Here is a 17,633-nt window from a genome sequence, read left to right on the forward strand (position 1 = left end):
CTTGGAAGAGGTCGTGGGGGGGGGGGGGGGGGGGGGGGGGGGGGGGGGGAAGAAAAGATATTTCCAGATAGTTAAGAGACAGTTTGACAGGGAATTGTTCCTGTGCTTGCTTCTGAATCAAGCACTGGATTCAGCAAGGAACCATTTTTCCTCAGTTTGATTCACTTCAATTGGCTAAAAACAGTATGTAAAATCCGAGCAGCAAAATGAAGGAAAAATATGTTAAGATCTAAAGAAAGCAAGAAAAAGCTAAAAAGTAGAAATGTTCCTTGGCGTGACATCAATGTACTTCGCCTGAATTTGACGGGTAAAGTGTGTGGGAGAAAGTGAAGTCAGAGAAAAATCGGAAAGACACAAAATTACATTCATTCAATTCGTACAGTTGCAAACTACAAAGCACAGCAACCACAGCCCCTTTTCCATCCAAATGTATCTTAAATGTATCCAAAGCTATAGTGTGTTCAAATAAAAATATGGGCATGAATGCACTGGGACAAGTGAAAGGCCTTCACAAGATCTAGGGCTTGAACCAAACTAAGGTGGTGTAAATTCTCCCCTTGATCAAGATGAAAATTAAATCAGAGACTAACTGAAGTTCTATATTTGCACTAAATTTCTTTGTACTTTAGAAAAAAGTAGTAATGTAGAATCTTGGCAGAAAATACTGGAGTTTGATTCTCTCCGTGTTTCAGAATTTACATGGTTTTCAATAGCCATATTTTGCTTTTCAGGATGTTCTGCAGACAAGTGCTAGATTTAAAACTGAGAGGTTATGTCAGGAAAGAAGGTTTTGTTTGAGGTTTCTTTTGATCACAAGACATCTCCTCTTGGCAGTGAAAAAGTAGCACAGGCAGCAAAACTACAGTGAAAGTTTGTTTCCAATTCCAGTAGGAACTGAATTCCAATCATCAAAATGCATCACATGGGTGTTTATGGACATGAAATATCACCATGAAAGGCTGGAGGTAGCACTTTACAACTAGAGGCTATCCACGGACTCTGTTATGCTGAAGCTTCAAAAACTGCAGCTTTTTTAAAACTGCATATACAGCAGTCTTGCCATAATTCAGGTTCTTTAATTCCTGCAGCAAATGTCCTTTCATTTTGTCCTTTTGACACTTATCTTACATCAAAAACCCGCATGTCCTTTGTCACGTTATTCTGCAAACCTGATATAACCTGTTTATGCATCTTATAAAAAAATCAAAAAATCACTCACATGCAATTTCCACTGAAATCTGCTGCTTTTTTTGCCCTGTTTTTAAGGGGTGTCTGTACTTTGCATCAGCTCCAGAATCAGAAAGACTTCACCTGCAGCGTCCCAGCACAGTGTCAATCAAAGCCCAGCAGAAAAGCCTAAGTAGTTCAAGCAAGTGCTTTTAAACATAAACTAGGATCTTTCTCTGCTGCAGACATTTGATTGGGATCTCTGCCATATCCTCCTCTACAATACAGAGAGCAGAAATTATCTTGGGGTAGTGGGGTTTTTTTATCATCATTACAGGCAATTTTGTGTGAATGACAGTAACCAAAGTGAATCATTTATCAGCTCCCTCCCAAGTTTAATTGACCTCACTAAGGTTGTTAACATGGGCACCTAATTATTATCAAATTACATACATGACTGACCTGGGAAAGTACCTCCACCTACAACAGGGAAGTGACCAGAAAGATGGAAAGCAGGAAGATGAATCTTAGTAGGACGTAAAAGTAAAGCTAAGGCAGGAAGATGGATCTTAGTAGGAGGTAACTCATACAAAATAAAAAGAAAATAGGGTAAAAGCATCACCTCGTATTTCCACAATACTCTGTCTTCATAGTGTCACTGTGACAAAAAATTACGGAATCACTGAACCAGATCACAGCTGAGACACACTGAGGGCTGTGAAGCACAAAGCCACGGGGTTAACAACTCACTGGGCAAGGCACTGGAGCGGAGACAGGAGCTGGATGTTGCTGTCAGGGTGTGTAACACAGAGCATGACTGCAAACTTTGTGTTCACACAGATATGTGCTCTGCCTTGGCACAAGCCAAGCTTGTCACAGCGCCCCAGCGTCTCACTCAATGTCTCACAGACAGATGTTTCCTTCAAACGATGCAACTGGTTGCAGTGCCTCACTCTCTGTCATGCCAGGCAGCGCCAGATGCTCTGCTGCCAATTTAAGGGAAGAAGGGAAGGAGTTTAATTGACACTTGGTGAGTTGCTACGGGTGGTAACTAAGGGACAGCTCAGCCGAGCAGAAACTTGAATGAATGAAGCATCTGCAAGGCTGAGACTGAGGGGAGCAGGCAGGACATGGGAGCATCCCAGGACTGCTAGTCCAGCGTAGAGCACTGGACAGGGAATGACACCCCCAAAACTGGTGAGGCACCTGAAGAAGGGATCTCTTTCTCCTGGCATAACATTATTCTCAAACCTGGCTTTCTCATATTCACATTCCCTCTGGATAGAGTCACTGTTTAAGTTGGCTTTCAGAAGTCAATTCAGAAATCAAACACCTGAGGCATCTGGTTAGTTCTGCTCTCCTGAATCTTATTCCCCGAAGATGTTTAGTTTAAATAATGGTAAATAAAACTACTTTGTGTGTAAACAGTGAAACCGGCCAGATGTCCCATTACAGGTCTCAGCATGACAGAGTTTCTTGATGTTTTCAGACTCTGGATCAGAGATAAGTAGCACTGACTCACCGACTGAGCCTCGTAAATGCAGTTCTCAAGATATCAATTTACTTACATTCAAGTATTTACATTTTTTTTAATCAAGATTAATGCAGGGGTTTATTCCTTTCAGGAAACCAGAAATTATATATACACTTTACCTGGCACTAACCTTTCACAATTGATTTTTTCCTCCCCTTGAAACATGTCACAGGTAGAGATTATATTAAATTAGAGTATGATCTTTGTAGCCTGTTAACAACTACAATTTTTAGAGCTTTATGGGTTAGTCCCTGAAAGGCAAAACCCAAGACTAAATTACATTATCACTCTTTGGAACAAACTGCTCCACCCAAGGAGAAACAACAGCAAAAAAGACAGGATTTGAAGTTGCCCCCTTCTAAATCCAGGTAACGAACTTTGACAAACTTTATACATGGGACTGTGGAGAGTATCCCTTAGTTCATTTATGTTTCACTCGATCCAGGCTGCTGCACATGCTGAAATCTTAAACCAGGAGAGATCTAAAGCTCTGAAATGTGTTGCCCAAGTGGGGAGTGGAGGGAGCTGTTTGGGCTGCACAGCTGTAGCTGCATTTCACAGTAAGCACATAAATCAGCACCCTGCAAGTGCTTTTTCTCCCTCTTCTCTTCCAAACAATTTCCCTTTCTGAGGAAATTGCATTTTATTATTCTTTCCTTCAGGACTGATGTGTTCACCCTTCCCTTGTCTCTGCTATGCAGGAGTGGTTATTAAATGATGGTTTTTCAAGAGTTTGAAATGGCAACGAGTTCAGGTATGATGCTGTACATTAAAGGAGATAACTCCATCCTAGGACAAAATGTGATTTCAGTCAGTGGAAATGCAGTTGGACAGGGAGCTGAACATGAGCCAGCAGTGTGCCCAGGTGGCCAAGAAGGCCAATGGCATCCTGGCCTGGATCAGGAACAGTGTGGCAGCAGGACCAGGGAGGTGATTCTTCCCCTGTACTCAGCGCTGGTGAGGCCACCCCTGGAGTGCTGTGTCCAGTTCTGGGGCCCTCAATTCAGGAAGGACACGGAGGTGCTGGAGCAGGTCCAGAGAAGAGCAATGAGGCTGGGGAAGGGACTTGAGCACAAGTCCTGTGAGGAGAGGCTGAGGGAGCTGGGGGTGTTTAGCCTGGAGAAGAGGAGGCTCAGGGGAGATCTCCTCACTCTCTACAACTACCTCACAGGAGGGGGTAGCCAGGTGGGGGTTGGTCTCTTCTCCCAGGGAACGAGCAGTAGGACAAGAGGGCTCAGTCTTAAGCTGTGCCAGGGGAGGTTTAGGTTGGATATTAGGAAAAATTTTTTTACAGAGAGTAATCAAACATTGGAATGGGCTGCCCAGGGAGGTGGTGGATTCACCATCCCTGGAGGTTTTCAAGATGAGACTGGATGTGTGTAGTGGTTTGAATCTTGTTTTCCCCCAGAGGCTAAGAAAAGTGGTAGATCCCAAGGGGTGGAAACCCCTGGAAGTTTTGAAGTTCTGTCCAATGGGTGCTCCTGCAGAAATGTAAACATACCACAAGCAAACGGAAGAGACGAGTTGTAGTTTTGGGTGGTAGGTGAGGTGGCCATGTTGTAGGAGCCACGAGGAAAGGGGCCCGGAGCCCCTCGGGGCCTCTGGGGCCTCCCAGCCCCCAGCTGGGGGGACTGTAAAGACTTGGAACAGTGTTAGACTGGACTAAGTGTCTGTAGTTAAGCCGGGAGATGTTTTCTCCAAACTGGGCAGCAGAGACAGAGCAGAAGTGGCGGCAGCGTCCAGAGGTTATGGCTAAAAGCCAACTGATAAGACCTGAACCGGAGAAGCAGCAGAAGCTAGCAGCAGAGCTACAGAGTTTTTGGGGTGAGAACTGATACCAGACCCCCCCCCAAAACTCCTTTGATCCCTCTGAGAAAAAGAGGGAGATGGACTCCTATTTTGGAGAGCAGTTTTGGACATGCAGCACCAGAGAGAGAGAGAGAGAGAGAGAGAGAGAGAGAGAGAGAGAGAAGAGCTGAGAAGCTCAGAGCGTCCTGGGAAGCTGGACCGGGACTGAGTGGAATGTGGAGGAGGGCTTCGCCCCCCCCCCCGCTGCCTTGAGACAGAGCACGGAGCTCTGCAAAGGGGAATTTGAATCCCCTGAGGAAGGGACTTTCACAAAGATGCCCCTGCATTTTGTGATATACCTGTGGTGATGCGAGTCTGGTCCCTGCTGGCAGTCCACAGGTGAGGCCTTCGCTTGGACCGAAGGAGAGCTGAGGGGCTTGGAGATCCCCTTGTGTGTATTGAACAGAGATCCAGCTACAACAATCCAGTTACTGCTGCATGCATGAGATGAGGAGACCTGCTGCCTTAGAAGAGACTCCTGCTTTGGGACTGGAAGGGATCTGTTCTTCTTCCCTCCTGGAATTTTATTTGGAGGGGAGAAGAGATCTGATCCATTGTAAATACATATGTCATGGTAGAGATAGTTGTGATCGTGTATAATGTGTTATAGTACTTATTTGTACAGTCATTGTAATATATTCCCTTTCCCCCATTCTGAGTCTGGTGTGTTTTGTCTGGAAAAACCCATCTCACATTAGGTTGAGATGTGGGAGGGGGAATGGAGCTAGGGAATTGGATTTTGGGGCTATCTCAAACCATGACAATGTGGCATCAGTGCCATGGTCTGGGAACCATGGCAGGGTTGGGTCAAGAGTTGGACTTGATGATCTCGGAGGTCTTTTCCAACCTGGTTGATTCTGTGATTCTGTGACAGACAGGATACTCTGAGGTAAATCCACACTGTGTGTTCCCATCTTCAGTGGGAACTGCAAGAAATAAGAGATACAACCCCACGAACAAGACTGTAACCGTAAGACTCTCCGGAAATCACTTTCCACTTAAATCACAGACTTCTAAAATCATAAATCACTTCTTGTTCTACCGAAGACTATGTCATTATAACAGTGAAGAAACATCACTCCAGCAGCCACAGCCATTATGCAATAGGATTCACTATGAGCAGAGACACGTGAGGAATTAACACAAGGGAATTTAGAAGGAATGGTTGGGATCACTTCCTTAATTAAAAGACATCCAGAAAGGTTCCTCCATGTATCATAATTAGGATGTGGATTTTTAATATTAAAAATATACAAAGTGTTATAATTTTTAATAAGCATAAGTTTCCAGACAAAAATCCTATCAACAATTCCTGCAATAGTTGCAATATCAATATGAAGAGGTGATAATCCAATACCAAGGCAATCCCTAAACCATTCCATTATAACCACAACCTTTGGAGCTGGGTAATTTGATATGAAAATCTAATGGTATTTCCTGTGAGGCAATGAAAAGGCAACACAGTTCAACTTTTTGTTTTCTACTGTATCGTCTTGAAAGCAAAGCTGTTCCTAAAAAAAGGAAGATGTAAAGACTATTTGGAGTCTGTATGGACTTTGAATTTTGTCACATTGTACCAGTCATCCACAAGGACATGAGAAAGTCAAAATTAGGTTGTTCCCAAAAAGCCTGACCATACAGCACAAAGCCCTGGGAGGTTCCATCCCTGATAAACAGTGACACAAAACCACCAACCGTGCTCTGCAGACTCCCCCAAAAAAATACTCTTAAATGTATGTGCATTAGTTGCTCTCATATAGAAGCAGCATGCAGATTTTATAGCTCTCTTCAGTGGTACAGATGGAAAAGCAAGAAGCAATCTGTGTTCCAAATTTCTTTTCCATAGATGTGGGAGAAAAATGTATTGATCAAACACTGTTGGTTCCTTACGCAATTTCAGAGAGCTTCTACATGAAAGTATGTTTATTTATTCCAAAAATACTAGAATATATCTGGAACTCAGTTTCCTTAGGAAATTTCCTTTGTAATGCCTTAGCAAAATGTGACATTTTGGCAAACGTTGTTCTGAGCTCAAATCACTACATAATTTCAGGTATTTTCCATTTGAGAAGAGGTTAAGAATTCAAAATGGGTCTCTTCCTGAACCAGCTGGGAGATCCTATACAATTACCACAGCTGCCTTGTAATCTAAAATGCTGAATAATCATGAATTCTCTGTTTTACTTTGCAAAATCAAAGAGCAAAATATCATCCCACAGTTTTGTAGTTGTATTGATTACAGTGGATTTTTGACTTGGAGGTTACAACATTGTAAAATAAAATTCGCAGAAGTTTCTTGGTTCACTTCATTAAAAAAGAAAACCAAAACGCTTGATTAATACACTATTAATATCACTAATTCCCTCCCTTTATCTCCTTTATTGTAAGCATTCAGTGCTCCTGAATACTTACAATATGGATGACATGAAACATGACCTCAAGAAGATACATATGCTCACATTATGGAGACACACATTTACATTTACACTCCCAAACTTCATTAAAAAACAATCAGTTTTGAAGTTGAGAAGTGATACATCTAATTAGAAATACGTCAGAAACAAATCACTATTTTGAGAAGTTTATAGTTGGGAAATATTTTGTATCTAATAAGATAATAATGTTTTTGCTGAAAATAGAACTGAAAGGTTTTGTTTTATAAAATGAAATTAATTAATAAATTAAATTTTACCCATTTGAAGCTTTATTTCAGGTGTAACATTTTCAAGTTTCAGTAAAACTCACTGAAATAATATAAGATAGAATAAAATAAAGCAGTCAATTTTATTTTTTTTTTTAAATAATATCCAGAAAAAAAATTATATTAATTGCAGAAGTAACCCACATTCTCTACTAGGACAATAAAATGCTGACAATTTTCCTAAATTACTCTATAGTAATGTTACGAAAGTGTAAGTAAAAATCATACTCAGCATTTTCCTACATCTTCTTTCCTGAAAAGAACTCCAACACTTTTAATTATATAATGTAACACAAGCTCAATATTATGCATTTTGAAAGGAACTGTGTATATTAATATATCTGATGTCCAGTAGATGGCAAAATACCAGCAACTGTCACCTTTAATCTTGCAACTTGATTAATTTAAACCCCAAAGTAATTTTTTTCTTTTTTCTTTCCAATCTCCACTCTCTATTTCATTGGATAGCAGGATTAATTTTACCTTTTGGATGTTTTCTGTACATTATCTGCTTGAAAGACAATTTCATCTTCATCAGTTCTCGATACAACAAAGCACAATAATGTTACTATCCTTTAAATAGTCCTTTGAAGATAGTTTCTTCCCCACTGAAATTTTTTTCTCCCAGAGCATGCTGCTGCTACTGTTCCCAAATTTGCCAGCACATGTTAGCATACTGTGTACTAAAATCTCTTATCAACAATATCTTAGTGTCTAACATTTCCCTTCTTCCAACTATGATTCACAGAGCCATCTGTAGTCAGATATTGACATGCAGGGGCTTAAAATAGACACCTTGCATTTGCTCAACAACTAGTTTTAGCATCTGAAAATATAAATTATGAGGAAAGGGCCAATGTTTCTTTGAGGCTCATCATCCCCTTGATCATTTGAGCACTTTTTAAACAAAGGCTCACCATGAGCACTTCGCCTCAGTATTAAGGTCAGAGGATTCACCCAGTCCTTTACATAAGCTCTCCAAGATATCTCAGTATCTTCCCTCCTGAGGACTACCTCATGCTGCTACTCAGGCTATTTTTAATAGTAATCAAAGACTAGGTTTTTAAACTGCAAGAATTGCTACAAGCAGCACTAAGATCTAAGTGTTTTTCACACTGTTGGAGCCTCAGTCCAGTGGGTGGGACAAGGTCAATGTCTCAGCTGGGCAATGACACAGGGTCTTCTGCAGCAGCAGTCACTGCAGGGAATGCAAGAACATCCCATCCTCTGGTCAGGGAATGAAAGAAAATTTACAACCACAGCCTCCCAAGCATTGCTTCTGCCTCCCAAAACTCTTACAAACCTTGCACTCAGAAAACAGAGTATCTTTTTTTTCAGCTACAGCAAATTACCTATTAGTAGTAAAGACTTCGCATAATTCAAGTTATTCATTACAATGCAGTGTGCAATTTTGCACAACTTAAAAGAATAGTGCTAAAATCAGGAAATTTTAATTAAAAATAAACATATTCAGTAGAATACATTATATAGAATTACAGAATCACCTATTGCAGAATCACAGAATATTCTGAGTTGACAGGGATCCACAAGGATCATCAAGTCCAACTCTCAAGTGAATGGCATGTACAGGGGTAGAAAGAGTTGACAGTATGGCTTTGAAATCATCTTAAATGTGAGGAACACACTTCCACCCCAGTGAAATTCAACAGGCTTTTATCTACTCCAAAGGAACTGGGATTTTACCCTAAATAGTTTTCAGCAATTAATATTTTGAAAACAAGCAAATACACAACAGTGTGCAGCCAAATACAGCTAAGCATCATCAAAAAAGTACACCACAAGCAGAACAGGGTTGGCACATTTTCATTGCTAAAATGCTGGTTTTGCTTGCAAGAGATTTTACAGTCCCCATGGGTCTTCTGGAAAACACTCAGTAGCCATGAAATGGTGCCAGAGCTGGCAAGCTCAGTGAATTTGAGTTGAAATTAAGAGAAGGCAATGACACTGAATGACCTCCATTTAGCCTCCTGCAGGGCTCTATGCTGGACTCACACTTTCACGAATGTATACAACTGCATTCTTAAAATTTAACTACTCTTATTCATGAATAACCCATAACGGGATACCTTCAGATTAAACTAAACCTGCATGGACACCAAGATAAAAATGTTAACTCCTTTCTTCACAATATGGGAGCAAATCACTCCTAAATCATCTCGCTCTCTAGGCCTGGAAATGCCAACTTAACTCCTAGGACAAAAGTAATCCTCGTTATACAAGAACCAGCTTGACAGGAAGTGTTACCAAAAAACATGTCAGAAAGCAAAAAAAGGAACATGCAGGCAAATAACATTCCAGGCCCAACCTTGCTGCTTCATGATGTTCTTTTATTTCCTTCTGTTTCTTCAGATGAGAAATAACTCAGATTTTCAAGTTATCCTCCTTTGTACAGACTGTATTAAGCCTCCTCCATGTATTGGGAAATTTTGTGTTTCTATCTATTTTAAAAGTAGAGGAAAAAACCTTCCTTCTTTCTGCTTCTCTGCTAAAATGCAACCTAGCAAGTTATTCTCAAGCTAAATGTGTTTTCCTACACTTGTGTTTTAATAATTAAAATTAAAAAGAAAAAGCTAAGTATGATACACACACACATTTCCAATTACAGGCTCATTCCTCGGGAAAATCTATCTCAGGCTGGAAAGAGCCATCCAAAGCCAGTTATTACATAATCCTTATTACTGCTACATGGGCAAGCAGCGATTTCAAAGGAGTATTTACTAAAAGCAGATAAAGCCAGGTTGCAGCATCAGATGAATCAGATAAGACACAGCCAGGAACAAAATTGCCTTAATTTTCTTCAGCCCCTCCAATAATATGCTAAATCAAAAAGCCATGAAATGCAATCTTCTTCAGCTGAACTCTCCTAGAAAAAGGCTGAGGACATGTACTATTTGCTGGACTGTGGTTTCTTTGACATTACAGTAAATGTAGGGCTATGCAGAAAGTTCAGCTCAAGTGTTTACGGGTCTGTGCTGCTGAAGGGGAAAAGCTCCCATCTCTCAAGGCAGCCTTCCCTCATGGAAAAGTCAAAATGTGCCACTTTAGCAGCTTCTTCCCCAAACACTCTCAGCAAAATGTCTTCCTACTCACAGCCAGCAGTCGATACTGCCCACTATTTCACAGCAAAAACTTTATGGGGTTTAATTTTGCAAACACTTAATAACACAGTGTTCCTTCAACTGCTACACCAAATGGCTGAAAATCCTTTTGGAAAGCCCTTAGGATAAAATGCATCAGGTTAATAAGATACTGTGATTATTTAACCTAATATATTTGGTGGATTCATTCCAAACTCTGTGAGTTAACTGTAATAAAACCTTTGGAAACAGTCTAGTAATAGTCAATGCTAATAACATACTCTGATGAAGATGGATATGGGATGGCAGCGTATGCCAACTGCATGCCATGAATGCTCTCTCCAAGTGGCAGTGAAATAAGATGCTGAGTTTGTCCTAGAGGCACAGGACAGACTCCATTTTTATAAGCAACAAAGACTCACTTGGATATTTCCAGAAATTAATGCTCAACAGCCTGTACAGTCATGCAAAGAGATGATCCCACCACATACATGAATGGTATTGATATCTCAGAATGACATTGTTTAAGTTAAGATTATACAAATCTCCATTGCCTCTTGTATGAATGGTGTTAATATCTAAAATGACATGGTTTAAATTAAGATCATACAAATCTCTTGCAACTTCACCCATGACAACTGATCACGTCTCAATCACACACCAGCCTTTCTTATTTTGAGGCAGGAACTGGGAGTGACTCTTACAAATTAGTTGACTTAATTTGTTCCCTTTAACAATTTGGTGTCAGTTGCTTCTGAGCTTTCAGAAGCTTGGTGGAAACCCAGCATTGGCTCAGAGACACTGTTTTATCCAGGGAAATTGTACAGCATGTGGGAGCACCTGAGGCATGACAGCTGGACATCTCTGAGTGAGTGGGGAGAGAAAAGGCAAAAGGGGGAATAAAAGGGTCTTGGAATACAACACAAGAGATAGTCTCATGAAGACTCCTCTATAAGGTGGCGAAAAAAAGGACAATCTGCAATAAGTATTTTTAGAATCTCCAAGTGGGGCAATATTTTGCTTTGCTCAATAAAAGATAATCATGTGATTTAATTCCTTTATGCTTTATCAAATTACTCCCATTTGGCTGCTTTTCTGAAAAAGGGTTAAGGCAAAGGTTAGGAGAGATGAGCCAGCACTATGCAAACCATCACTGGGTCAAAGTGAATGGATTTAACTCCCTTCTGGATCCATATGTATCTTTCTGCTCCTGTATCCTCTTCCCTTATCAAGTAAGAGTATCATAAAAGCCTCTTAGGCTGAGGTCTGACTTTTCAAAAGTACAATCAATATCTTCAGAAGTATTAGTAGAAAGCATCTTTGCTGTCTCATGTTTTCAGAAAGAGTATGACATTGTGCTAGGTTACCTTCTTGTCACCATGTATATATATATTTATAAATATATATATATAAATATTGACCCTTGGTGATTGTACTTCATGTGCCAGTAAAGAGAAGCATCTGCCTAAGAGTCTGTCAATACTTCTATATTGACAACACCAAAAGATCTGCTGACACTTGAGGTCCCTTCTAATTTGCCATCAATGCACTTTCTTGTTGGAACATCTTGTATATTGGAACATCCCTGATATTCTCAGGAATATTTCATTTGCCAGCTCTTCCCCCACTATCCTAATGCTAATTTCCCCTAAAACCCAAACAGACACCACATCAGTACCACAAAGGCTGATGTATACCTAAGCTCCCGAGGCAAGGTATAAAATTCAAAAAAACCTGTTTTCTCAAAGGAGAACGTGTTTTTCTGTATAAATAACACTTCAAGGTAAGGGATGAGAAACCATATTATAATTAATCATTGTTTATGTCTGGATATATCACCATAGGAGCCCTCTTTTTATTATTATTGTGTTAAGTATGTCTACATGCTCACATACATTTTTATTTTTAAAGGAAAAATCCATGGTTTGTACTGGGATATTCATTTGTATAGATTTTAAAAATAAACCAACCAAAGTAAGCATGAATAAATTCCATTCGTTGACTCAAATCAGAACAAAAGCTGGAGAAAGCTTGAAGTCTGACTAAAGGCAGAATGCATCATGAGATCATAGCTATAGTTGTTGCCAATAATACCCAATATTCAGTGATGCATCCTTCACACAGGTGCTTCAGGAGAGGAATTAGGAGGAAAATAAACACCTGGCAAAAACAAAGTCCTAGTGTAATGCATATGTTCCATTAACACAACAGTTACATAGTTTAACATCATGAGAGAAAGCACTGCTTTATATTTGTAAAGATGCTTTTTTGAGGCACTGAGTAGAGGTTTTTAGTTTTAAAATTAGCTTTCTTACCCTTCAAAAATAGGTAAGACAAAAACCACCTGAGAACAACTTCTTGTCCTTTGCCTGTAAATTTCATCAAAAAGATGGAAATGTAAAATTGCAAAAATCTAAATCAAAACTGGGGTTTGGGAAGCCATTCCAGCGATATGCTGGATATTAAACAAGGTTGTTTTTTCACAGAGCACCAGCAGGGCTGGGAGCACTACACCACACCCAATTTGAGACAGACCCATCCTTCCCAGTTTCCAAGTTCAAGGCTTCATCCCCACCATCATTACCCAGCTAAGACTCCCTTTTTTCACACAGTCCCAATATCCCCTCTAATCTTAAGCTTATTCCCTTCTGCCCTTGATGACTGAAAATTTCCCTAAGACCATTTATCAACCTTCATCTTGTTCCATTCACTCTCCTTTTTTGGGCTTGGCCTCCCAGCCAGTCTTGTATTGTCTCACCCATCTCCACGCTCCACACTGACTTATCCATTCCCAGTTGTGTTTGTATATTCTCCCCCCCGGGCCAGCTCAGCTTCCAAATCTGGAATCTGGTTTTGGAGCCCCTGTATTTGAGTCAGACTCAAACCACTTCCCAGTGCCAGGATTTAACAAGGAGATCACCGACAGAGTGCAGGGTAATTAAAAGAAAACAAAAGCAAACACCACAACACAACAGGGCAGATGGGACAAGGAGAGGTGGGTCAGCAGAGCTTTTCAGCAGGAGCAAAACAACACGTTTTCCCTCACCCAGACTCTGAAATAGCTGAATCATTTTAGTTTTTTCTGAACAATGTTGCCTGAGACACGAGGCATGGAAGATTTAATCTCAAATGATTCAAATCCGGCAAAAATATGAGCAATTGAAAATAGATGTGCAGCCAACACACTGAAAGGAACAATTCTACCTGCAGAAGATTGCTGCTCCTCCTGCCATCTATGTAATGTAAACACATTGATTTTCCATGCTAGTTTGGGACAGCAAAGGGCAATAATAAGGTACATCTGAGGTACAAGTTACTCTCAGGTGCAATCCTGCCACTAAAAGATGTCACTAAATGCCACCTCAGTATAGTTCTGCATATTTTAACACATTTGCTTTAAAAACATTAATTATTAGTGCTATTAGCTAAAATAGTGCTCTATAGCCCATATAAAAACAAATGAATTATCACATAGAGCTGCTGCTCACTAAAAGAAAAAGGAAAAACATGGTAAATGAGGTGTAGGTTCATTTTAACTCAAAAACCAGAATTACAACAGCTCATAAACACTGCAAAACTGAGATTGCTGAGTTACTGGATTAATGTTTGCCAGATAGAAAACAATTTTTTTTACATTAGGAGCACATGAAATGTGTGGAAAACTAAGCAGCTATAGACAGTGATAGGATTATTGTGGCTTTTCTGAAAGGATATTTGGGGAGGTTTTACTAATAAAATAACATGTAAGGTACTTAGATTACCCAGCCAAGATGGGATGGATAAGTGATTAATAAACAGAACTGGCAGTATAGTATAACCATATTGCACAGGTTTCATCTTACCTCTATTTAGGTAATCACCAAAACGCACAGTACACAAAAAATTCTCACACTTGCACTGAGGATAGTGGTGCAGGAATTGCTCTGATTTACTTGGAAGATGAACAGGGAGGATGGAGGGAGGAGGTTCACCCCACATCCATACAAATTTTAATACTTACTAGCAGAGGGAAGACCATACAATAAAACAAACATACAGAAAAATTTCTGCTGAACCGTTCTGCAAACTTTCAGCTGTGGTAACATTAACTGATTACTGACTTAATGGACTCCAGTATTCAGTCAGGATGAAACACATTCCCGCAGAGGCAGCTAGCAAAGCTTAGGTGCAAAGTGGGAAATACAGACAAGCTTTTTTATGTCCTCAACACCTGGCAATGACATTCCAACATGAACTCTGCCTTGAAAAGGCAAAATTTCAGCAAGATCCCAGGCAGAGATGAGTGCACAATGTGAGATCCCTGAACTACGTGGCACAGAGTTGAGCCCACATTAGTCTTCCTTCCATATAATCCAGTATAGCCATGCTTGTTTTAATAAGAAATGAACACGTGTGCACATCTATTTTTTTGGTGGCAAAATCACATCTCGTTCATCGGACACTAATGCCCAATACAAACTCTGCTGCTCATTTTCATCAAAACAAACAAAGCCTTGGCAGGCCTTGCAAGCAACACATAAACTTCTCCATGTGTGGATCCTTTTGTCTTACAGAACAGCACAGTTTTCATATCATCATTTTTCTAAGCAGCAACTCAGAAAGAATCATCCTTTCAGATTGCTGAGAAAAGAACATAATGGGGGTTACTCAAAGGAATAGATGCTGCAGCTACAACTGCTCTCATTATGTACATATGAGATGCCTCGGTGTTTCTTGCTACTGGTTACATGAGCAAACATTTTTAGTATGCAAAATCCTATTAACTCAAGGGGATTCTGCATAATTTTATAACAGCTCCACTCATGCTGTTTGATCAACTGGGTCAGCAACAGACAGATGGTAAAGAATTAATTCTGACGCTGCTTTATCGCAGTGCTGGAGTCAGGGTTTCCTCTACTCACTCCACTCAGGAAAACCAGAACTGAAACGATATCCACTACACTTGAAGGAAGACTCCACAGAGTGAAAAGATGGGAACTGATTTCCTTTTTACAAATACGTGGATCCAGAAAGGGTAAAACAAAGCCCACCTAAATGTCAGTGCTTCTGTCTGATTAGAGCGAGAGCAACCAGCCAAAAGCACAAGAAACGGAAGTGTAACAAATATTAATAACAAACTATTTCATTCCATATGGACAGGACATAGTTCACTTATTATTTCTTCTGTCTCCCATGCTCACTTCATTATATTTAGTTTTTGGTAGCCATCCCTCACTTCTTGATGCCCTACAGCCATCAGCAACAGTTTTTACAAATATTTTCTTTTCTGCCTTTTTCTTCTGTATTTTTCTGTTCTAAGAGGAAATACAGGAATTTTGCAGCAGTCAGCACAAAGAAGACAAATGGAAACTCTTTTATGTGCCATTTACCCTCTCCCAAAAAATCCTAAAAGAAAAAGAAAATTGAATCTCAAAGATATAAGGTAATAAAATAAAATAATATAATCCAAGAGATAACTCTGGAACCCATCTCTCCAATAATTAGGGTTTTCTCTTATTCCATTTTTTGATCATTCCATAATTCTGAGGTGCAGTGATAAGCATTATCCAGTACTTACTGAATTTGTGCTTGACATATATTTTGATGGCAAACTATTAGCAGTCCAAAAAATGGTGCCTAAAATTAAATTATTAATGTACTGTTTCCCCAATTTGGGGAAGATGGTCCCAAAAGTAAACCATGATCTGGCTGGGATTTGCAAGAGGAACTCTTAAGCTCTTGAGATGTAAAACTTAGGTCTGGAAAACCTTCAAAATAGGGAGATAATTAAACTGATACAGAAATATTTGGGTTTTTTTAAAAGGCTGTAACTCAGAGGTGTTATCTACACATAAACTTGTAGGAGTCAACTCAGAGACCCACATGAATATAGTTATTCCAGAATCACTGCTTTTTGTAACCAGAAAAAAAAATTTTCTGTTCTTTTTTTTTCTTGAAACATTCCAGCTTCCATCCCTATTTCTCACATGTCAATCTGCATTATGAGTGTTTCCCTGAAATCTAGGCTAATTAATCCTGCTTCAGAAGGAAGGGCTTAGGGGTGTCAGCCATGCCTGACAACCTTTTGGACAAACAATTCTCTTCCATTTGGATTTTTAATTAAGCTTTCTGAAAGTACTTTAATATAAGAAAATAGTGGAGAAAAAAGGTCTAGTAAGTGACTAATCCAAAAGAAGACTTCATTTTATTTTGGAGAGAATAGATGACAACTTCAGCCTCTGACTGCATTAAATTAATCCCATCTGTGAAACTTAGCCCAGCAGCTAAGGCCCAACTTTGGCCTCACATCCAAGGAAGTAAGAGCTTTTTTCTGGTTAAATCAATAGATGCCAAGCTGCCCGGTCAGTCCTTGGATTCCTCTTATATGGAATCTTGAATCTGTCTTACATGGGACTGGACATAAATACAAACCAAGGCACATCCAACCACAACACCAAAGATTTCATGCTTTGTCACCAACAGCTCTCGCAATCCTCAAACTCATTAACAGTGCCACCGGACCTACTAAGAGTGTGTTTTTCTCTCATTCCTAACTATTCCAGGACACACTTATTGCACTACAAAAAGCCAAAGTTTTCAAAAGGAGAGTTATCTCACTCTGCAACTGTTTTCAGCTTTGAGCACTGTAAATTCTCCACAAAACCAAGTCTGCATGATATTTTCTTCCAAATATTTCAAGGGGTAAAGGAATATTTGGGTTTTCTACCTGAAATGGAGACTGGCTATTGTAATTCTTAATCTCCTTGTTGGCTCCTCGGAACAGCAGGACTCTTGCACAGCTCTCCTGAAAATGAGAGAAAAGTAAACTTGTTAATTAGGGTCTTCAGGCAAGTAAGGGTCTTTTAGTAAAAAACTATGACTACTAAGAGGCTGTGAGATGTGTTGCTGTGTGGTATATAGTCATATAAAGTATATATATAGTCATAAAATAGTATTTAAATAAAATACAAATAAATGATATAAAAATAAATAATCTGAGAACTTCAGTTGTTAAAATAGTATTTTAAATATAACAGGACTTCAGGTGCTTAGCAGTGTATCAGACTAGAAACAATATGTAAGTGTAAAAAATTTGTGGAGAAATGCAAGAGGTAAACATCTTATTAAATTTTTAAGAAACTGTACTGAGAAAATTCCATATTTGACAAATCAGACTTTGCAGAAAATATGTTATTTCAATATGAAATTTGACTCCTAGATGGTTTTTGCCTATTTTGTAGGAAAAACGGTGCAGCAAGCAGTTCCTAAGATGAGTTATACCCTTCCCTGCTGCTAGAAATTAAAC

At 39.6% G+C, this 17,633-nt stretch overlaps 1 protein-coding gene across 1 annotated transcript in view; it reads right to left on the minus strand.

The window, feature by feature from the left end:
- The window catches only part of SHANK2 (SH3 and multiple ankyrin repeat domains 2), a 324,085-nt gene that overhangs the window by 257,634 nt on the left and 48,818 nt on the right, over positions 1-17,633 (minus strand). Inside the window, exon 10 of the mRNA XM_027667371.1 lies at positions 17,055-17,132. Coding sequence (XP_027523172.1) covers positions 17,055-17,132 — 78 coding nt within the window. The remainder of the gene's footprint in view (positions 1-17,054; positions 17,133-17,633) is intronic.

This window comes from Corapipo altera, unplaced genomic scaffold, assembly GCF_003945725.1.
Source record: "Corapipo altera isolate COAL_440 unplaced genomic scaffold, ASM394572v1 114, whole genome shotgun sequence".
NCBI lineage: Eukaryota > Metazoa > Chordata > Aves > Passeriformes > Pipridae > Corapipo > Corapipo altera.